Consider the following 24,322-nt stretch of genomic DNA (forward strand, 5'->3'; position numbering starts at 1 on the left):
AGATATTAAGCTATTGACATTGTAAATGACAATGCCATTTATTTATCTGTTTTCAAAAACAACACATAAGTTAGCTCTAACTTTTGCAAAGGTTGCAAAGGAAGAGACTGTTGCATTGTAAATGCTTGTTAATATATCATTGTTAATGTATGGTAAGTTGACATCACTAAATTGGCGGGTAGTAAATAACGAACCAAAAGAAGCTTAGGTTTGACTTTTGCTCTCTTCAGGCAGCGGGCAGCAGTCGGTTACCGGAGTGACCTCTGTGGACGATGGCAACAGTTACTGGAGAATCAGAGGGAAGATGGACACCGTGTGCGGGAGAGGAACAGCCATCCGATGCGGACAGGTCATCCGAATCACGCACGTCAACACCGGGCGGAACCTGCACAGTCACCATTTCACGTCACCGCTCTCTGGCAACCAGGTGAGCAGGAGGCCTGGGCTGGGCTCCGTGTCTCTCAACAGAGCGAGCATACCGCTGTTTTGTAATGAAGAAACATTGTACCGATTCTGTTTCACCATAGTAGCCATAAGTTTCCAACACGCATCTCACCTAACACAGCTGCGATGCCTTATCTCAAGAAACCAATGCCAGCAGAAATATGTGTGGTACGACAAATTACGGAGAAACACCTCCCTTTCATTATTAGTACATTTGTAAGCAATACACGGTGTTTCATATTTCCAGATATTTCTGTTTGTGGGAGATGTGAAATTCACCTTCCAGTACCTTACTTCCCAAGACGACCCTTAACGTTCTTCTGGGAGCCTTTGGGATGCCTTTAGGATGGAGATTTTGCACATCGGATTGTGCTTTAACCAGTAGTCTGTGTATTTGGCCTGGTTGAGAACCAGGACACCAGTACGCACTACTCAATTTGAATTTGAACGCTAGTACATTTATTTTGAATTTTCACAAAAAATCAGCTTAGATCAGCATTACATTCATATTCATGTTTCATTTGTTGCAAAGCAAGTTATTTGTCAACATATACATTGCTATCTTTGAGCATATACCATACATTTCAATATCAATACATTTTATCTACACCCAATGCATTTCGGGGCGCGAGCCCCTTCGTCAGGGGTCTGTATGTAGAGAAAAGAAAAAGAAAAGGAATCTTATTACTATTGATGCACTAATATATAGGAAAATAGATCTCTGTACTATGTATATTTCTTACCGCAGGTTAAGTAGAATCAATTATAGGTTGCAGTAACCCCATTGGATATTGAAATAGCCTGGACGAAAGAAAAGAGGGGGGGGAGCTAAGTATGAGCATAGTAGGTTGATTAAATCGGTGATTTATGCAAAAACCTCTGTATGAAAATTCATGTTACCTGTGTGCTTTACTGTATCAAGTCTGAAAAATAGGAATAAGGGGAAGAAGGGGGTTAGGGGTGAGAATGGTGAAGGGGGTGTATGTTGTTATCTCTTGATAAGCGTGAAGCTGATTTAACTTAGTATTACAATATATGCACCTATCCTCACCTTATTTATGTTGACTTTAGAACTGGAGCCTATATGGAAATGCAAAAATTTCCGTCAGTAATGCCAAAAGCAAATATGCGATTAGTTCTGACTCCATTAGTATTGAAGTTTACCTGTGAGTCCTGCCTGATGAACGTCGGACTCAGCAAGTGCTCGAAAATGAGGGTAGATCTGCCGAAAAAACAGCAATATTTCTTAGGGTGCTGGCCAGCGTACGGTCTGTTTAAAAAATAATATGGGTAATTGTGAAGGAATCCTTACCGGAGCGGAGTGCTCTGTAATCCCGTCGCGGCGTTTTTTCGAGTGCTAGCGTGAGGACGCTTAGTCCTTCTTTTAGTATGGTGATCGCTATCTGTGTAGCTATCAACAACGGACTCCCGCTAGCTTCTAATCTAGCCGTGATATTAATGTCACGGATATTAGCTCTTGGTGTCTTAGTGAATGCACTGTGGGGTTACTAAATTATGAGAACGCATGTGTAGTGATAAGTCGGCTATTTGTAGGGATAAATTGTGGTAACGGCCGCCATCTTGAAGTGGTGAGTCTGTTAATTAAACTTAATGTGTTGACAAATGTAATGTCTATTAGCAGCTTTGTTAGTCGAGTGAAAGCTCAAGCGTTATTAGTGTAAATATTATCAAAGTGATTGGAACTTTGGAGATAAAGTGAAATAAAACCGGGGAGGGGGGGGGGGGAGGAAGTGGGGGAAGGGGGGGAAGAGGGGGGAAAAAATTGTAGGTTTAAAGGACACGGTTTATGGCAGGACTTTGGCGAGTCATGAATGTCAGATCCTATGACAACTTTATATTTATATCGCATGAATCTCAATATACAATCTCTACTATCGATTTGTATTACAATTTTTTGTGAATACTCCTGCCTATTTCCATTCTATTATTGGTATTCATTAAAAATCCTAGGCTGTTCTGTACATTAATTTTGGCACAGGGACTTATTGTATAGTGTGAAATATTGTTGATAATGAGGTATTAGATATATTTTGTTGGAGCGTGGTTATAGCTTAGGAACATTTATTATGGAGTAACACATTTGTGTGACTGTCTAGTTATCCATATCTAATTTGTTCTGCGGTGTGTGTGTGGTAAGTTCGGACTCTTGGTTGATGAAGGGGCAGAATCATGGGGATTGTGTGGTTTTCAATGGTCTGCGGTCTTATAGGGTGTTTATTCCTATAGAAAACATATGAGATCTAATTTGTCATTCAATCCATTCGGGATAAGAGTTTGAAGCCTACGGATCCAGAATGTTTCTCTTTGGATTAGAACTTTGGCGTTGTCTATTCCCAACCTTTGGGGAACCATTTCAATTATTTGGAATCTTAATTGGGCGATGGAATGCCCTGTTTCGATCCAATGTTTTGCCAGGGGTGCAGTCAGATTCTTGTTGCGGATGCGGCTTTTGTGTTCCGTCAACCTTATTTTCAATTTTCTGTCTGTTTTTCCGACATATATCAATCCGCACGGACATTTTATCGAGTACACCACATGCTCAGAGTTGCAGTTCGTCGTGTGCCTTAGTTGTATCTTTTCTCCCGTACGCGGATGAAGCAAGATGTCTCCTTGTATGACGTTGTTGCAATTTTTGCAATTGTAGCACTTTTGGGTTCCTTTGTAGGTTCTTTTCACTGTCATGTCATCACTGATAGATTTATTCAGTAGTTCTTTCAACTATGAACATATCCCAAAATCTAGACGACATCCTGGATAAAGCGGAGGAATTCAACTGGATTGATAACTCTACGAAACGATACCTTCGGCAAACTTTTCCACGAAGACCAAAAATATACTTTCTACCGAAAGTCCACAAAAGTTTGAGTGACCCCCCCTTCAGACCAATCGTTTCAGGATGTTCTTCGATCTTCGAAAATCTAGGCATCTTTATTGATGCACATATGCAACCATTCATGCAAAAATGGGTTACATACATAGAAGACACATCAGACTTCCTGAGGAGTCTGACAGAAATCACAATGGCTGACAATGAGAAGTGGATACTATGCTCCATTGATGTTACCTCACTATACACATCAATTCCCCACAAACAAGGGCTAGAGGCGATGGAATGGGCATTATTGAGATCAGAGATATCGGATGAATTGAAATACCTCATACTGCAACTACTAGAATTCTGTCTTCTGCCCAGTTATTTCGTATGGAAAGAAGATTTCTACATTCAACAAACAGGTACGGCTATGGGATTCCCAGGAGCCTGCGTCTATGCGAACATCTTTATGGCGAAATTCGAACTAGACTATATACTGGAAGACCCTACATGGCAAGCTGGGATAGTCTACTATAAGCGCTACATAGACGACATATTCATCATATGGAAACACACACCCACAGAATTACTACAGAATATCAAGAGCCTAAACTTGGCCAACTCACAAATACAATTCACTCACAGTATCAGTGACACAGCACTTCCCTTTCTGGATGTTCTTGTTGAACTACAAAATGGGTCAATCCAAACCAGACTGTTTAAAAAAGAAACGGATAGAAACACGGCACTACTTTATGAGAGCTTTCATCCAGCCAACTTAATAAACAACCTCCCAATTTCTCAATTCATGAGGATCAAAAGAATATCGTCAAATGACACGGAATGTACAAAAAGTCTAGAGCAACAAAGGCAAAGATACCTGGACAGGGGATACCCCGATAAACTGCTAGAAGGACATTTGGAAAAAGTCAAAAATATACCCAGGAAGAATCTATTACAAAAAAAGATTAAAACAGACAGTAAAAGGATGGTATTCGTTTCAAAATACTCATCTGCGTCAAAAGACGTACAAAGGATTATCATTAAAAGATGGGAAATCATAACAGCTGAAAAAGATTTTGAAACACTCTTTCATGACAAACCTCTATTCGCGTACAAAAGATCACAGAATCTAAAAGAACTACTGAATACATCTATCAGTGATGACATGACAGTGAAAAGAACCTACAAAGGAACCCAAAAGTGCTACAATTGCAAAAATTGCAACAACGTCATACAAGGAGACATCTTGCTTCATCCGCGTACGGGAGAAAAGATACAACTAAGGCACACGACGAACTGCAACTCTGAGCATGTGGTGTACTCGATAAAATGTCCGTGCGGATTGATATATGTCGGAAAAACAGACAGAAAACAGAAAATTGAAAATAAGGTTGACGGAACACAAAAGCCGCATCCGCAACAAGAATCTGACTGCACCCCTGGCAAAACATTGGATCGAAACAGGGCATTCCATCGCCCAATTAAGATTCCAAATAATTGAAATGGTTCCCCAAAGGTTGGGAATAGACAACGCCAAAGTTCTAATCCAAAGAGAAACATTCTGGATCCGTAGGCTTCAAACTCTTATCCCGAATGGATTGAATGACAAATTAGATCTCATATGTTTTCTATAGGAATAAACACCCTATAAGACCGCAGACCATTGAAAACCACACAATCCCCATGATTCTGCCCCTTCATCAACCAAGAGTCCGAACTTAACACACACCGCAGAACAAATTAGATATGGATAACTAGACAGTCACACAAATGTGTTACTCCATAATAAATGTTCCTAAGCTATAACCACGCTCCAACAAAATATATCTAATACCTCATTATCAACAATATTTCACACTATACAATAAGTCCCTGTGCCAAAATTAATGTACAGAACAGCCTAGGATTTTTAATGAATACCAATAATAGAATGGAAATAGGCAGGAGTATTCACAAAAAATTGTAATACAAATCGATAGTAGAGATTGTATATTGAGATTCATGCGATATAAATATAAAGTTGTCATAGGATCTGACATTCATGACTCGCCAAAGTCCTGCCATAAACCGTGTCCTTTAAACCTACAATTTTTCCCCCCCTCTTCCCCCCTTCCCCCCTTCCTTCCCCCCCCCCCCCCCCCCGGTTTTATTTCACTTTATCTCCAAAGTTCCAATCACTTTGAAAATATTTACACTAATAACGCTTGAGCTTTCACTCGACTAACAAAGCTGCTAATAGACATTACATTTGTCAACACATTAAGTTTAATTAACAGACTCACCACTTCAAGATGGCGGCCGTTACCACAATTTATCCCTACAAATAGCCGACTTATCACTACACATGCGTTCTCATAATTTAGTAACCCCACAGTGCATTCACTAAGACACCAAGAGCTAATATCCGTGACATTAATATCACGGCTAGATTAGAAGCTAGCAGGAGTCCGTTGTTGATAGCTACACAGATAGCGATCACCATACTAAAAGAAGGACTAAGCGTCCTCACGCTAGCACTCGAAAAAACGCCGCGACGGGATTACAGAGCACTCCGCTCCGGTAAGGATTCCTTCACAATTACCCATATTATTTTTTAAACAGACCGTACGCTGGCCAGCACCCTAAGAAATATTGCTGTTTTTTCGGCAGATCTACCCTCATTTTCGAGCACTTGCTGAGTCCGACGTTCATCAGGCAGGACTCACAGGTAAACTTCAATACTAATGGAGTCAGAACTAATCGCATATTTGCTTTTGGCATTACTGACGGAAATTTTTGCATTTCCATATAGGCTCCAGTTCTAAAGTCAACATAAATAAGGTGAGGATAGATGCATATTTTGTAATACTAAGTTAAATCAGCTTCACGCTTATCAAGAGATAACAACATACACACTTCACCATTCTCACCCCTAACCCCCTTCTTCCCCTTATTCCTATTTTTCAGACTTGATACAGTAAAGCACACAGGTAACATGAATTTTCATACAGAGGTTTTTGCATAAATCACCGATTTAATTAACCTACTATGCTCATACTTAGCTCCCCCCCCTCTTTTCTTTCGTCCAGGCTATTTCAATATCCAATTGGGTTACTGCAACCTATAATTGATTCTACTTAACCTGCGGTAAGAAATATACATAGTACAGAGATCTATTTTCCTATATATTAGTGCATCAATAGTAATAAGATTCCTTTTCTTTTTCTTTTTCTTTTCTCTACATACAGACCCCTGACGAAGGGGCTCGCGCCCCGAAATGCATTGGGTGTAGATAAAATGTATTGATATTGAAATGTATGGTATATGCTCAAAGATAGCAATGTATATGTTGACAAATAACTTGCTTTGCAACAAATGAAACATGAATATGAATGTAATGCTGATCTAAGCTGATTTTTTGTGAAAATTCAAAATAAATGTACTAGCGTTCAAATTCAAATTGAGTAGTGCGTACTGGTGTCCTGGTTCTCAACCAGGCCAAATACACTTTATACTTCATAGTTTGCAGGCTACATACCAGCACAGCACACATACCGAACAAACGCCTCAACATACTCATTAAAAAGAGTGCAGCTACCCTTCCAAATTCATTAACCAGTAGTCTGTCATATGGGCATTTTCAAAATAGAAAGTATAATTTGCTAGTTATGGTTGCCAATTTAAAAGCGAAAAACGATTAAAATTCGGAAGTTATGATTAGGACAGTAATACATAACGTAAATAAGCCATGCTCACCTTAACTCGCACACCAAAAGCAATGCTCATTACCTCACCCTTGATGTGACCGATGCTATTACAAATGTTGTAAATAAGCTTAAAGATGAGATTATGGATCGATTTACACGTAACACCATGAAAGAGATGCCTATAAATAGTATATTATTTATTGGTTTCAGTGTATGTTCTGTTTGAATTACATTGCACTTGTAGGTGTATTTATTATTGGTATAAATATTACGAGGTCAAAAATATTGTATTTCATATGCAAGTTCTGGATTGAAAACCTAACCATACTTAACTTGAGAATTTCAGCTGTTTTCGGATTTAATTCATAACCATACCCTCTCAAGTGTATTTGTTTTTTTTGTTTTTTTTAAGTCCTCATCTCACCTTTCAAGCCTCTGCGGGTCTTATGAAGCCGCCTTCATAATATGTGGGCCCCACGGCTTACCGCACTCGCTTGGGTCGTCCGACCGATCCCCATCTTTGTATGGGACCCTGGTGTAATCATATGACCATTTATATTAAGTTAGACTTAGATTCTTGTCCCAGTTCACAAAGGGGTGCCAGATGTTTATTGTCTTGTCCTCCGCACCATCATAGTCTAAGCGGGCCATAGAAAATTGCAGCTTTAAACCAATCCTCTCTTTGCGGCGGTAAAGGGTCCCTCCACTTCCTGCACACCTCCCTTCTGGCCAGCAAGATCAAATAAAGTAATAACCCTCTGACCTTCTGGGGGAGGGTTTGACTGAGACCGCCATCGTCTCCGAAAAACACCAATAGCATGTTGATCACTATGTTGGTGTTCAAAATGTCTCGAATGTTGTCCCCCACCTCAGTCCAAAATTTTGCAAGAGTTGGACACTCAAAGAATATGTGTAGGTCGCCTGCGAGAGGTGTCCCACATCTAGGGCATTTGGGAGCTGGATCTGGGGCGAACTTTGCGATTTTCGCTGGTGTGTAATAGAGTCTATTTATCACAAAAAATGATGTTTCTTTTAACAGGCAGGCTTAACATATTTGTACAGGTTCAATAGGGATGGCTCGTACAATGACTCTATTGACTGCCTGAGGGGGGTTCCCACCCATACTGACGCTAAGGGGGGGTATCTCGTGATCCTCCATCTCCAACAGACTGTTATACCAGACAGAGACATCTTTATTCATTGGGAGGATGGATTGCCACGAAGCTTTGATCTCTCTATTCCCTCTGATCTCCCCCTTTGCTGCCTCATACCAAGATGTTAGCTGTATATATTTGAATCTTGAGAGCCCTGGCCCGATCTTTGCCCTCAGGTACTCCCATGGATGTATCCCCCCGGGGTCTAACAGTTCAGACCAGACTGTGATGCCTGCCCTCCTTATCGGCGATGCCAAACTGTCCTGTAGGCAGTCCGGCGTTCCCGGGCCATCCCAAACCAGGGCGTTGTCAGAATAGTACCCAATGCCCCAGCACCTTCTAAGTCTATACCATAACTCCAAGGCTGCCCTCAGTACCTTCAGGCGCACCCGCTTGAAAAATCTGGGCGAGCCGAGCTTGTACAGAAAGGCCTCGCCGTCTCCACCCCCTTCTACTCGCACCATTTCACCCAGCAGCCTCCCCCAGGCAGACTCGCCCGGTTTAACCAGAAGCATCCGTATACTTTTAAACTGAAAAGCTGCAGCATATAGCCTAACATCGGGTAGGGCTAACCCGCCTTATTTTAACCTGCGTCTTGGTTTTTTCCACGCCAGGCGGACTCCCTTATTGCCCCAAATGAAGCTCCCAATCTTACTCTGGATCTTCATTAAACTTTTATTATGGAATGTTAATGGGACAGAGGAGAAAAAGTATGTCAGCTTGGGCAGAATACCATCTTTACCAAGTTGTTTTTCCGTAAATAGTCAGGGGGAGGTTCCTCCATCTACTGAAGAGACTATCGATCTCCTTCGCCACCCTGTTTAAATTGAGCTCCGGTATCTTATCTAATTCCTTTACTACAAAGATCCCGAAGTATCTCAGTTCTTCACTTATTCTTCCTGGCCACTCTAAATTCCAACACATCACCTCTGTCTTGTCTTATTGACAAGAAACCCGGATATGGACCCAGACTCACTCATGCACTCCTCCACCCTAGGGATTGCTGTCTCTGGATCGCTTGTGTACAGTATTAAGTCGTCGGCGTTGTTGGACCCGGCCTCGTGGCGTGGTCCTCGCTGATCTCCGCAACCCCAGATCTACGGGTGGAACTGATTCCCGTCCACCCAGAACTGTACATAATCCTCCTACACTGGACCTGAGACGATCCCCAGACCGCGTGCCTGCACCCGTGCACGTGACCATCAGACTCCATGTTTGGCCACCCCGGCCGGCCGCCTTCTTTCCTCTCGGCAGCCCTGGCCGCTCCTGACTGCCGCTAAGCCTGTGCGTCCGGCGCGCCCAGATCCACCCGGGGGGTGAATGACTCATCAAGTACCCGAAACCAAGACTTCCATCACACCTCCGGCCTCCTTCCGAGGAACTGGTTCCCCTCACACCTCTGAACTATCCCCGGGGGCTAGTTTCGATTGCACCTTGGGCCCCCTAGTGAGCTGGCTCCAAGTCCTGATGGGCGTCTGGGATTCCATGGGCGCATGGTCCAAAGCATAAAAGAACCAACCCGCCAGACGATCAGGCACCTGGCCCTCGGACCTCCGGCCTCCTGCCTATGAGGGTCCGGACATCAAAGAGCTTGACGACTATAAGACAGCCTGCCTTCCACCTAATTGGCAGTTGTATCCTGGACGAGAAAGCCCTGCTGATCTGATCGCGGCTGACTTCGAAGAGAACAGACTCTGACCCGCCGAGCCCTGCTGACGTCGTCGCGGCTCATCCTAGAACCTACGGAACTGAACCATCGGGGCCCTGCTGACGTCGTCGCGGCTCATCCTAGAACCTACGGAACTGAACCATCGGAGCCCTGCTGACGCTGTCGCGTCCCCATCTACTTACGAGTACGACGGAGTACTCCTGCCCAAGCCCTGCTGACCTCGTCGCGGCTTGACGAACTCTCTGGTCCGGCTGGACCATCGACGCTACCCTCACGAACGTCTTGAACCAGAAGTGAGTAGGACAGCAAGTTCCATCGCCAGCACCCGTACCCCCAGTTCGAGGATTGAGAACTGTGCGCCGAGTACGTGGTGTGCCAACTGTCCTCCTAAGACTGTCCCGCTTCCCCGACCCCTCGTTACGAGACTTTCGCGATCCTTCGATCGCTGTGTAATGCTCGTTTAATTGATCTTGATAAAGTCTTTCTTGATAAAGAATTACGGTGTGGTGTCTGCTCATAAGTGTGGTGTGTCGACAGTGTGTACGATCAGTCATCCTCGGTGGGGACTCCCCCCTCGATAAAGACTCGGCAGTAATTGTGGGAGAGGAGGTTCCAGGGGGTTAGGAGAGTCTACTTGACCCCTGGGGTCACCGCCTTCCAACAGGCGTACAAAGCTAACTTGGAACTGTATTGATCTGATATAAATGGATGGATTGTATCATCCAGTCTCAACATCTGCGCCAAGGGCTCCACATATAGGTTAAACAGGAGGGGCGAGATCGGGCATCCCTGCCTAGTTCCTCTCTGGATGTTAAAACTCGCCGTGAGGAGCCCATTTAACAGTATTCGAGCAGAGGCACCCTGATAACAGTTCTGCAGGGTATGTATGAAAATTGGACCAAACCCCATAGCCCTCAAAACCTCCCAGAGGAACACCCAGCAGACTCTATCAAAGGCCTTGGCCGCGTCTAAAGCGACAACGGCCAAGGGCTCTGTTTTCTGAACGGCCAGGTCTATATTGCCTATCAAGAGCTGCGTCTGTTCCTGTATGTGTCTCCCTGCGACAAACCCTTTCTGATCCGTGTGTATTAACTTCAGGATCAGTTTTGCCTATCTCCCTGCCAAAATGCCCATTGCGGTCGCTCACCCTGCACTCGGCTCGCACATCAAACGCTTCTCTCCCAGCTGCCTGCCTGTCCTGAGACCTGCTGCCTGCCTGCCCTGACACAGCGCATTGCGCAATTTATAGCGCTTGGTATCGTTACTATTCAGTTTTTAAGTGCTGTATATGTGACATTGTGTACGCGTGCTATCGTTCTATTTGGCATTTCACTAATTGCATACCTAGCATTGTAGTGCGGCTAAGAAGCGTGACTAAATACTTTCATTGGTAACCTTACACGAACTCGAACTCCGGCTCTGCCCCAGTTTCGATTTTGCTACCGAGCGGTCATCTTATTGTTTATTTACTTTGCCCGTGTCTCCTCCCCGCTCCCCGCCTCCCAGCTGACCCTCCCACTCTCCGCCCCCTCCACTCTCCATTTATGCCAGATGAATCAACGCGCAGCGTCCACGCCGAAGGTGCGCCAAAGGTAAGCCCGTCTACGCCCGTCCGCGCCTGGACCACGCCCAGCGCCAAACCTCCTGGCCCCCGTACCACCCACCCCACCCGCATCTCATACAACGCCTCCACCCTCTTAGCCCTAAACCCCGGCCGCCTCCCCAACTGCGCCCTAGCCGCTCCTGGACACACCCATGGACCCTTCACATGCAACTCATGCATGTATGACGGCACCAACACTATCTCCTCATCCACTAACACCAAACAGATTTCTGACACCAACCACCTAAAATGCATCCTGCTCAACACCCGCTCGGTCCACAGACACGCCATTGACCTCTGGAATCTACTAGACACCATCTCTCCGGACGTCGCCTTCCTAACTGAAACATGGATGAACGCCTCCTCAGCCCCAGACATCACCATTGCCATCCCGGAAGGCTACAAGATCATCCGAAAAGACCGCACCCGCCATACAGGAGGAGGCATCGCTATCGTCCACAAGAATTCCATCCGCATCTCAACCAGCTCAGACGTCAACCTCGCTAGTGCCGAGCACCTTCACTTCCAGATCCACACCGACCCCAAGACCACACTCTGAGGCACCCTCCTCTACAGACCACCAGGACCCCGTGCACAATTCAGTGAAGACATCACTGACTTTATCACCCCACACGCCCTCCCCTCCGAGGACTACATTCTATTGGGAGACCTCAATTTTCAACTGGAAAAGAGCAACGACACCACCCTTCTGGACAATCTCGCCAACCTCGGACTTAAACAACTTGTTAATACCTCTACACACTACGCAGGTCACACACTCGATCCTATCTTCACCTCCAGCAAACATATCTCCTTCAGTCACACCACAGCTCTCCATTGGACGGACCACAGCTGCGTTCACTTTACCTACAAAAAGACCACAACCCACAACCATCCTCAACCTACTCTGCGAAGAAACTGGAACAAAATCACCATCGACCAGATTACCTCATCGCTTCTTCAAAACCCCCCCGCCCACTCCTCGAACCCCAACCAAGCAGCCATTAACCTCAATCAATGGCTAACCAACAGCGCCGACATCCTAGCACCTTTGAAAAAGCGTCAAATCAAACTAGGCAACAAAAACGCATCCTAGTTCAACGATGATCTTAAGAAATCCAAGAAACACTGTCGCTCCCTTGAGAAGGCCTGGAATAAAGACCCAAACACCAGCACCAGGGACGCCTTCAAAAACGCCACCCGCATACACCACCAACTGATCCGGACCGCCAAGAGAGCCGCATTCAAAGACCGACTAGACAACAACGCCCACAACAGCAAGGAATTATTCAACATCGTCAAAGAGTTTACCAACCCCACTGCCAACTCCAACGACATCACCCCCTCTCAAACCCTTTGCGACTCCCTTGCTTCGTTCTTCCACGACAAAATTGCTGACATCCACAACAGCTTCGACAACCAACCCGAAGACCAACCCACACAACCTTCTGCTGTACCTTCACCCCCCTTGAACATCCTTAATGACTGGAACCCAATCTCCACGGAAGACACCATCAGACTGATGAACTCCATCCACTCAGGATCCACCACAGACCCATGCCCTCACCACATCTTCAACAAAGCAGACTCCATCATAGCACCACACCTCCGAGACGTCATCAACTGCTCCCTCAACTCCGCCACCTTCCCGGAAAGCTGGAAACACGCCGAACTCAGTGCCCTTCTGAAAAAACCCACAGCTGACCCCATCGAACTAAAAAACTACCGCCCCATCTCTCTCCTCCCATTCCCGGCCAAAGTCATCGAGAAAGCTGTCAACAACCAGCTTGCCGCCTTCCTCGAAACCAACAAATCCCTCGACTCTTCACAGTCCGGCTTCCGAGCAAAACACAGCACCGAGACCGCACTCATCGCAGCGACAGACGACATTCGAACTCTACTGGACAATCGAGACAGTCGCCCTCATCCTCCTCGACCTCTCCGCAGCCTTCGACACAGTTTGTCACAGCACCCTGCTACAACGCCTCAGAAACATCGGAATCCAAGGAAAAGCACTCGAATGGATCACCTCGTTCCTTGCTGGAAGAACCCAGAGAGTCCGCCTCCCACCATTCAAGTCAGAGGCCTCTGAAGTCATTTGTGGCGTGCCACAAGGATCTTCACTCAGCCCCACCCTCTTCAACGTATACATGAGCCCCCTCGCAGCCATCGCACGCCAACACAACCTCAACATCATCTCCTACGCTGATGACACTCAACTAATCCTCTCACTCACCAAAGACCCCAAAACCGCCAAAACCAACCTACATGAAGGAATGAAAGAAGTAGCCGAGTGGATAAAGCACAGCCGTCTGAAACTGAATTCAGACAAAACAGAAGTCCTTATCTTAGGTACCTCCCCCTCCGCCTGGGACGACTCTTGGTGGCCAGCGGCCCTTGGAAAAGCTCCCATCCCGACGAACCACGCACGGAACCTGGGCGTCATCCTAGACTCCTCACTCTCGATGACCAGACAAGTCAACGCCGTTTCATCATCTTGCTTCAACATTCTCCGCATGCTCAAAAAAACATTTCGCTGGATCCCCACTGAAACTAGAAAAACGGTCACCCACGCACTGGTTACAAGCCGACTGGACTACGGAAACACCCTATACGCCGGTACCACCGCAAAACTTCAGAAAAAACTCCAACGCATCCAGACTCATACTAGACATCCCACGTAAAGACCATATTTCTGGTCACCTGAAAGACCTCCACTGGCTCCCCGTCAAAAAACGGATAACATTCCGCCTCCTAACCCACGCACACAAAGCACTTTACGAACTCGGACCCGAATGCCTCAACACACGACTCTCCTTCTACACCCCCTCCCGCCAGCTGCGCTCTTCCAACCAAGCCCTTGCTGCTGTACCTCACATCAACAAAACCACCATGGGAGGAAGATCCTTCTCCTACCTGGCTGCCAAAACATGGAACTCACTGCCCATTCACCTTCGCCTCACTCAGAACCACCTAGCATTCAGAAAGCAACTTAAAACGTGGATATTCGACCAGTAATTCCCCACCCCTCTTCAAGCGCCTTGAGACCCTCTGGGTATGTAGCGCGCTATATAAATTCATTGACTTGACTTGACTATAATCGGCATTTAGCAGGGAGATTGGACGATAAGAGTCTGCCATCTTCGGGTCCTTGCCCGGTTTTAAGATCAATACAATTATTGCCTCCTTCCAAGTGTTGGGGACCTTCCCATTTAAGCTGTATGTTGAGTTGAAAGTGTCCCCCAAGATATCTAATAGCTCCGCGTTAAGGAGCTTATATATTTCACTTGGGAGTGCATCTGAGCCTGCCGCCTTATTATTTTTCGATTTCTTAATCTGGGCTTTTATCTCCTCTGGGTTAAAGGGGGCATCTAACTTATTTTTACTATCTTTTCAGAGTACGGGAAGCTGTTTATCCATAAGGAATAACTGGATTGAGCTTGGCGGGGGGGCCAACTCTTCTCTATACAGCTCTGAGAAGATGGAGAGGAGACAGGACTGCATAGCCTCAATCTTATTTGAGGTATCCCCGTTAGTGTTAATGATAAGTTCCCTTATATCGTTCCTGGCGCGATCAGTCCTGGCTTTCCACGCCGAAAGGGCCCCGGCCTTCTCTCCATATTCATAGTTCTGCATCCTTCTGGTGGTCCACTGTGCCCTACATTTAGCTTCTAAGATTCCTCTGTACTCAGCTCTTGTCTTTCCAACTTCTTCATGATCTGAGTAAATTGCTCCGGGGCCCCACTACTGGCACCGTCTCTTTCTTTCTCCAAACCACTTATCCTACCCTCAACCCCCTTCAGTGCCTCAGCTTCAAGCCTATTTTTGTAGCATATAATTCCATGTAGTTTCCCCCTTAACCATGCCTTATATGCATCCCAGACTATATCTGATGTTGTAGAATCTGAGTTTAGATAGAAAAATTCCTTAGTGGGGGCCTGAACAGCTGCAATCACCTCGGGGTCTAGTAGCTTAGCCCTGTTTAAAGTCCACCTTGGCTTTTGCCGCTGTGCCTCCTTACTCAAATAGATTAATTGCAAAGGAGCATGATCTGAAAGGTGACTCAGGAGAACTGTTATCTCTCCTAGATTTACCATTGACCCTCTATCAGTAAAGATATAGTCAATCCTTGAGGAATGTTGATGCTTTTTACTGAAAAAGGTAAAACCCTGCTGGTCTCCTTTTTTCCCCCTCCATATATCTACTAGATCCATGTCGTGTATCATGTTGATTAAAACCCTACGTACCTTTACTGCCCCTTTATAGTGACTCAAATTAGATCTATCTTTGAGTGGGTCCAGTGATACATTAAAATCTCCACCGATCACATATGGTGGAGGTTCCAACATCAACACAGCTTGTAGTTTGTGGATATAAGTTGGATCGTCTATATTTGGGCCGTAGAAAGAGGCACAGAACATTTCTACGTTTTCAAATGCCAATTGAGCCGTCAGCCACCTACCAGAGGAGTCTGATTGTGTTTTTTTTATATTACAAGATGTTCCATGTTTAATCAATATAGCCACCCCCCTATTTTGGGACGTCTGTTTCTAGGCGCTAAAGCACTTCACCCAAGGGACCTTCGAAAAAATTAAAGGCTTTCTTCATAGCTCAGGTGTGTCTCTTGCAGCATGCAAACTTGTGCGGTAGATAGTTCAAGATACTTAAGAATTAGCCTCTGCCTCCAAGCACACCTTAACCCATTGACATTCCAGGATGCAAAGATGGTCCTTCTACTCCCCATAGTCACGCCTGTCACCTTTTCCGAATTCTACCAAAATTAGGCACCCTTCATGACCCGATGTAGTACACGAAATATTGAGATGAGGTTGAATTCTTTTTTCCTTTTTTCCCAATGCTCCCCACCCATGTGCCCCCCGTCCTCCCCTGTCCTCCCGTTCTAGGTGCCCATCCCATCCCTGAGGAACCCTCCCTACTAATAGGCAAAAGCCTATTTAGCCATCCTCCCCCCCCCCCCCCCCCCCCCCCCCCCATGGAGCAAGTTTGCTAATCACATTTTAATTAAGAGTATTTTTTCCGACATTCCTAATAATTGTATTTCATGTATGTGTCAGGAGACCCTCCAAAATCTACATCTCCCCTTGTCCCCCTTGTTTATCTCTAATCTTAGCTATTAGGGCGTCCGCTTCCTCCCCCGTCTTAATCAGATGCATGTGGTAATTCCACATCACCCTTAACTGTGCTGGGAATTTAAGCTGTGCCTTAGCACCTATACTTTTCAGCTCCTCCAGCCTTTTCCCCAGCTCCCACTCTCTTAGTGCGGTGATGTGAGAAATATCAGATCTTATTTGAAAACTGAACGGGTTGGAGCTGTTGTAGTGTATAGTTCCTTCTTTTAAGGCGGAAGACAAAATCTGTTCCTTTATGGAGTAGGTTAAAAAGTTCACCATAATCTTCCTGGGTTTTTGTCTTGCAAGAGTTCTCCTGTAGGGGTCCCGGTGCACCCTCTGTATGTCATGCAGCAAGTCCACCTCTGAGGCGCCTTTTAAAACTGTCCCCATCAATAAGGATATAACGAACCCCTTAATGTCTCCCCCCCTCCATGTCTTCCGGCACATTCAGAATTCTCAAATTATTTCGGCGTGAGTAGTTTTCCAGGCGCTAAATGTCCTCCTTTAGTTCTTTATTCTGAGTAGATAGCTTTATAACCTCTACCTCAGTGGCACGCAAGGATTCCTTTACTTTAGGAATTTCTGACTCAATTGCCTCAGTTCTAAGGGTAACCTCATCCACCCTCTTGGCTAGCTCGTCACAGGAGGCCTTGATTGCTGCTTGATTGGCATCAGATATAGAAAATCTATTGGACATCTCAGCCTGGTTGGTTTCTGATACCGTGAACCTGCTAGCAATCTCATCCTTCATGGCTAACAATATTTCAGCCAAACTCCCTGCAGTTGTGGCGGGCTTATCGGTGTTGGACTCTACGTCAGTGCTATAAAAGGCGGCAGAAGTGGCAGGTTGGTATGCCTGTCCTGATTGTGGTATATATGTTATATCAGTACTTCTGGCTTTTGCTGTGGAGTCGAGTTGAATAACACCTGATCCATTAACCTCCAACACCGAATACCTGTTAGTCAGGCCGATGTCTGGGTGTATCATTGCCTCTACCACAACTGGGGCTATGGGTGTACCTGCACACATAGATTCTGCAACTCCACCGACTAATGACCCTTTGTTGTTTTCAGCCAAGGCAGCCGGAAGCCGGAACAGGCTGTATGTTCTCTAAAGACTGGGCAAGCTGAGCTGACTGAGCTAATGCAGGAGGGCCCCTAACAGTGGGAGTGGTAGTGGTGGTAGACATTATCTTGTAATAGGTTTTGAGTGAGGGGGTAACTTTAGTACTGGCCTCTACTGCCTTACCACCCCTACTTTTTTTGCTTTTTCCCTTACTTTTGATATTTTTTACACTCCGGTATTCCTCTGAGTTATTCAGCTTAGCTTTACCCCTTCTTACTCGTTCCCTAACTTCAGTGATGGGGGGTGAAATACGGGGGAGTACACAGGCTTTCCCTTTGTAGAGTCAAACACAATCCTCGCTCTTAGTGTATACCTGTTCACTTTAGCTGCAGGATGTGTTTCCTCTATACCACCAAACCCCCTTGACCATGCCTCTTTACTAGCGCCCTTGTCAGGTGTGCCCCCAATATCCATACACCTTTTTGGTGTATTGGTTAATGTTGCGACTATTTGTGGAAAGTTCTGTTCCCTTGGGGACTTGGATATCCCGCTGTTCTCCCCTTCACTGAGCGTGGAACATCTTTTGAGGCTCCCCCCACCGCGCTGCCAAAGAAAGGTGTTACTTGTTTTTTCCGCTGCTGCTCCTCTAGTCACCACCTCTGCTCCTTAGAAGCTGCCGCTGGCTCTTCCTCCGCTGACCCGGAACACGAGCAGAGCGAAGTCTCGCCTCTTCCAAGTCAGAGCCGCCTCCTCCCACATCCAGTGCCGGCTCCTTCTCACGCTCACGCCGTCATCCCGCTCAGCTCCGCGGACCGCTTCAAGGGGCCAACTAACCGATTCAACCTCCGGGGGCATAATCTACTGCGAAAAACCTCAATTACAGTAAGCGCCGTACAGGGGGGGGTGGGGATTGACAACTACTTTCTCGCAGGTCTAATTTTTGCTTGATATCACCCATTACGGGCGTTTAACTGCTCCATGGAAGGGGAAGGCGACTGCGGCCGTTCAGCTGGCGGCCGCCATGTTCCTCCCTCAAGTGTATTTGTGAGTTTTTTTTATATTATTGCCAAAGCTATCCATATCATCACTTTAGCCTTGTTTCTTGTTGAGTTAATTTCTGTGTTTTTTTTATCATATACCAAATCCAACAGTTTTCTACACCTAGTCCACCAACCCTTAAATTTAATCAGGCAAAGCCAGGGTTTTGGCATAATCCACCACTGCACACAGCCTACGGCCATCTGCGATTGCTATTGGCCACTGGGCCTCGCCTATAGGCAGGCAGTTTTTTTTCTTCTTTTTAAGCAACCTTCAAAAAAGTTTTCCAGACCTTGTTGTTTGGGTCATGGACACTTGCACTATTGTGTGGACTCTTGTTGGACCTGCAGGGTTTGCACACCCAACACCAGGTCTGCGGGTGGTCCAACGCCTCTTGTCATGGATTTTCAGACCGTTCGACAGGGTTCACTGACCTCGGGCACTGCCCTTTGGAAGAGGTAAAAGCACCTTGACCATTCATGGAATTTGCATGCCTCAAAGATGACCCTCCCAGATCATACTATCTAGAACCCTAGTCCAGCCTTCATCAGATCAGCAAACAGACGGGGAAGTCAAAATGGAGACCCATGATTCATTCCACTTGGTGCTCCACTTAAAATTCTAGGCCTGGTAACAAGAAAGACCATATCAGCAACTTGGGATTCTAATTCTTCATTGCTGTCAAACACATGAGTGATTTGTGATCTGCCTAGCCTGCAAACATATTTCAAACAAGTAAGAACAGAACCTCCTCATGGCCCATTCTCTTGATCTGTTTGTTAGAAAGGAGTCTATGGCTGGGACACTAGATGCTCTCTACGCTTGTAATTAAAGTGAGCCAGTATTGATACATCTCCTTTATCTGAGGCACCCTTCTTTACAATGAAGGGTTGACTTCATTGTACAGGTACATTGTGCAGGTGCCTTCAGAACAGATCCATTACATAGTGCTGCCCTAAGGTCCTGAAAGGCCTTCTGTCCCTAGACAGTCCAAATCACTCTGTTCAACTGCTTATTGGATGTCAGGGCTGTCAAGAGTTCAACTGTTGTCCCCTAATTAGTCACATTTGTGTTTTTTAAAGGATTTTATTATGTTCCACTACACCAAACATGAAGTACAATGCACCTATAAGTAAATACAATGTGTCTACCATTCACGTTGATGTTTATATTCGATCAATCACAATCATTTATTTGTACTCAAATGGAGAATTGCATATTGTTGAATCTTTCGTAGTTCTTTTGTCATAACTTCATCACTTAATGGGTTCAAACATCATGATTGTATGTACAACAAACATAGAACATGATAATGGCATTAGTGACGATTGATGAGCTGCGGCCCGATGCATTTCGGGACCTCTTGTCCCTTCCTCAGACACTGTGAAATGAAAAATGAAATCATTTGACATACAGAAATCTCTCATAATAGGAGCAGTAGTCTGACAATGTGGAATCTTAATACACATGTGGATAAAGCCATCTATACCTCCTACGTTACATTATCTGATTAGTTCCCCATCTAGTAACACTGCAATCAATGTTTCTAACCATCCTAGTTCAGTTCTGTATGAATCCATGAGAATTGGATGTTATGAAATTCTGTTATCCCTATGATTATGTCCTATGTTTGTCAGATCATTAATTTATGTTTGTGTTATATTGTATGAAGTTGATTAAGAGTCAGTTAAAATTGAACAGTAAGGACAAAGAATTTTTCATAACAGTGCGCCTGGTTCATTCAAGACATTAGGTCTTGAATCACCCATTTGAATGTAGTTACCAGAGGGACTAGCAGACCTTTGACACCGAGCAGCACGCACTAGCAAGATTAAACCCCAAACATTTAGATTTCTATCACATTCAAAAGTGTAGACCCGCTGGTGTGCAAGTGACCAACCCCCCATTCTTTTCATACAGTTAGTGTCAATACCAATAGTAGATGTTCCATTGGAGTGGATAGACAATGACATTGTTGGTCCATCTGATCTCACACTGCATCAGACAAAAAATACATTTTGGCTGTGGTGGATAATGGCACAAGGTATCCAACGGCACTACCTTTGTAGAGCACGGATACAAAGGTATTAGCTAGGGCACTCCTGGGGATTATTTCTAGGGTTTGATATCATGGACAGTGATTTCTGATGGGGGTAATAAACTTTATATCCTGTTTTCTAAGAAATGTGGAAGCAAGCTGGTATAACCTAACAGTTCTTCATGGCATACCACCAGCAAGTTCAAGTTTAATGGGTTGGTGGAAAGGTTTAACAATACCTTTTAAGAGCATGATTTGAACTCTTCCAGGGGCCCTCAGGAGGAAGTGGGATCTTCTCCTGCCAGGTCTCTTTCACAAAAAGCTATTAGGTTCAGTCCTCAAAACTTCATTTTGCGCACCAGTGTGTGGCCACTCGCCTTACTTGGTGAAGGGTAGGAAGGATAGAAACGGATAGAAACAGGAGTGACCTTCAGATGGAGATAATAATACTCTCTATGAAGTGAATATGCTTATGACAACGGGTCAGAATGAACCTACTTGGTGACTAGGGGGGTGCTAAATAAAATAACTAAGGTCCAATTTATCATTCAGTCCCAGCGGTTCCATAGTCTGATATTTCTTAATCCACCTAACGTCTCGTTGTGATAAATACTGGCTCATGACCCTACCTTCTTTGATTTGAATTTTTTCAAGTACCAGAAATCGCACTTGAGAGATGTTGTTGTAACCAGTGAACTACAAGGTTGGAATTGGTGTTCTAGGTGCGTATCATACTTTTGTGTTCCCTGATTCTTATTTTGATTTTTCTTTCGGTTTTCCCAATATACATAAGTCCGCTCGGCATTTTATGCAGTACACCACAGATTGGAGATACAGTCTACAGTGAAGCGTAAAAACGTTTTTTCACCTGTTCTGGGTGAGTGACAACATTTTCCTGCATCAAATTGTTAATATGTGTGCAGTTGTTGCACTTTTTCATACCTAGATTGCGAATGCTTTCATGCGTTTTTCTTTGACAGCAATTCCTTCAAATTAGGACTACGAGTATACACAAAAATGGGTTGCTCTACCTGGCGGTGGAGACGGTGGTGCGGAGGCCTGGGACTAGTTCTGTGGCCCAGAGTGGACACTGACATATATCTAGCCTGGGGTCCGGTGAAGAAGACGAGGGGCGTGGGACTGATCGGTTGGACTGGGCCTGAGGGTGCCCGCTGCCCAGCTGAGAGTGACCCGGGATTCCATTTGCAGCCCTAGCGGTCTTTAAGTGGCATTGCCTGTGGACGTGACGACTGTGCCTCCCTTGGGCGGACTTCTACAACTGGCCGCCATGACGCGGTCAAGGGCGGTGGAGGGACCACGAAACATGGGCCCATCGACAAATTCACGGAACCAGGTGGGAATGCAGGGGCTGCAGGCGGTGAACCAGACTCCGGACCAGACAACGCAGCTTTGATGGCAGCCATAAACCAATCCCAGGATATGTTGGACGCAAAAATAGGCACAGTGGGGTCAGATGTCACTTTACTGCGCCAGGACTTGCGAAACGCCGTATCTTGAATAACGGAGGCAGAAACACGGATTTCAGGGGTGGAGGATGACATTGCGGCCCTGAAGCGTAAGGTGGCCAGTATAGAGAGCATTCTGAAGGGCCTGGCGCTCCGAGCGGAAGATGTGGAAGGGCGGACCAGGCGGAACAACCTGCGCTTCGTCGGACTTCCGGAAGGCTGTGAGAAGGGCAATATGGAGGGCTTTTTGACGCAGTGGCTGGAAAGCTGGCTCCCCACTCCCTCCCCCCCCCCCGACTCTCTGTCTAGATGCTTTGTGATAGAGCGGGCACACAGGGCCCTCATGCAAAAGCCGCCGGTGGGGGCTAACCCATGGCCTGTGATAGCGCAATTGCTGAATTATCATGACCGCAACACTATCTTACAACAGGCCAGGGCCGAGGAACCCCTACAGTATGAAAACCAGCGTATCCTGATTTTTCCGGACTATATGCACTTGGTGCAACAGCAGCGACAATCATTCCCGGCGGCCAAGGCTCACCTTCGAGATCTTCGGCTCCCCTATGCCTTGCTCTACCCGGCCCGCCTGCAGGTGATTTTCCAGTCCGCACCCACTTCTTCGATACCCCCGAGGAGGTGTTTACGTGGACGGATGAGACGGTGAAGGTGAGGGCGCAAACACCGCCGGGTGTGGAGTCTGATTCATCGTTGAGCGGGGCGCAGTGGCAGACCTCTCGGGGGATACGGATGAAAGGGAATTGGAGGTCCAAGCAGCGCTCTTCATCTGGCGGTGCCTCGGATAAAGGGAAGGAGGCTCCTGAACGTCGAACAGTAGATCCTTGACTGATCCAACTGGCGAGTAGAAGGGACTTGATTTGCATACAACCTTGCATAGCTTTGTGTTATTGTGCACTGTTGACAATACTGACCTGTGGGTGAGAGGGAGCTAAAGTGTTGATATGTGTACGGCTATGAGTCAGTATAAGCTGCAGCAGGGTGGAGAGAGAGGCTTAATGAGCGGACTATTCTCCCCTAGCTTAGGGCTGGTGCGGGTATTCTAGGGTTTGGGGGTTGTTGGATGGGTATCCATTGGTGTGGATGGGCTCAGGTCCTGCGTTGGGGATCGAGAGTCATCTATGCCGCGACAGGTACTTCAATGTTCTTGAGGTATGGAGGGGTTGGGGGGGGGGGGGGTTGTTTGTTCTGGGGGGGCTTGTACTGGTTGCGTATGAGGCGCGCGGTCGCAGGAGGTATCTCAATAATTGTGGTGTGTGCACCTACATGGCCCAGCATCAGGGCGTTTGCTCTGGACGTTCCCTGATGGCGATTCCTGTGGGCAGGGCTCTGGGGTCTAGATGCCCTCTTCGTGTCCTTAGTTGGAATGTGAGGGGAGTTCTGGACAAGGTTAAGAGGGGGGCAGTGCTGCGGCAAGCAAAGAGGGCTGGAGCTGACGTGTTAATGCTACTGGTAACTCACCTAATAGGTACTAAGATACTGTGCCTGCAGCACTATGGTTACCAACAGGTTTTTCATGCAGGTTTTATCAGGGGATCTAGGGGGGTGGACATCTTAGTACATCACAGACTCCCCTATATCCATTCCACTCAATGGGTTGATACACAGGGTCGATACATCTTTGTGAAGGGTATGGTAGGGGAAGAGCCTCTGGTGTTTGGGAGCGTATATGCCCCGCCCCCCATCAATGGTGGATGGTTGAGAAGCTATTTGCCGTGTGGGCCGACATTCCTGACGCATTAGCGGTGGTAGGAGGGGATTGGAATGACATCATGGATGGCCTCAGAGATAGATACAGGCCTGGGGGCGGTCAGGTAGTGGACCCTTCCACCAAATTGAGTAACATGGTTAGGGGCTTGGACTGGGTAGCTACATGGCGGCACCCGCATGGAAATAAGAGGGAGTACACGTTTCTTTCAGCTGTTCACAAATCCTTCTCGAGGCTGGATTACAATTTTGTTCCCAGAGCAGTGGTTAGTCGGGTGGACTCGGCAGGGATACTGCTGCGTGGGCTCTCAGACCATTCCCCTATCTCCGTTGACATTTGTTTGGACAGGGAGCGGCAGCCGTTTTGATGGCGCCTCTCTGTATGGCACCTGCAGCAAGAAGACTACCATAAGTGTTAGACCTGACCGCCTCAGCGTGGCCCCGCACACATGAGCCACTCTCCTCACA

The 24,322-nt window shown here is 46.3% G+C and overlaps 1 protein-coding gene across 1 annotated transcript in view; it reads left to right on the forward strand.

Moving 5' to 3' along the window:
- The window catches only part of SDF2 (stromal cell derived factor 2), an 82,909-nt gene that overhangs the window by 14,323 nt on the left and 44,264 nt on the right, over positions 1-24,322 (forward strand). The window contains exon 2 of the mRNA XM_086955157.1: positions 231-427. Within this exon, the coding sequence (XP_086811283.1) occupies positions 231-427 (197 nt within the window). The remainder of the gene's footprint in view (positions 1-230; positions 428-24,322) is intronic.

The sequence above is a fragment of the Lissotriton vulgaris genome, chromosome 2_1, assembly GCF_964263255.1.
Source record: "Lissotriton vulgaris chromosome 2_1, aLisVul1.2, whole genome shotgun sequence".
Classification (NCBI taxonomy): Eukaryota; Metazoa; Chordata; class Amphibia; order Caudata; family Salamandridae; genus Lissotriton; species Lissotriton vulgaris.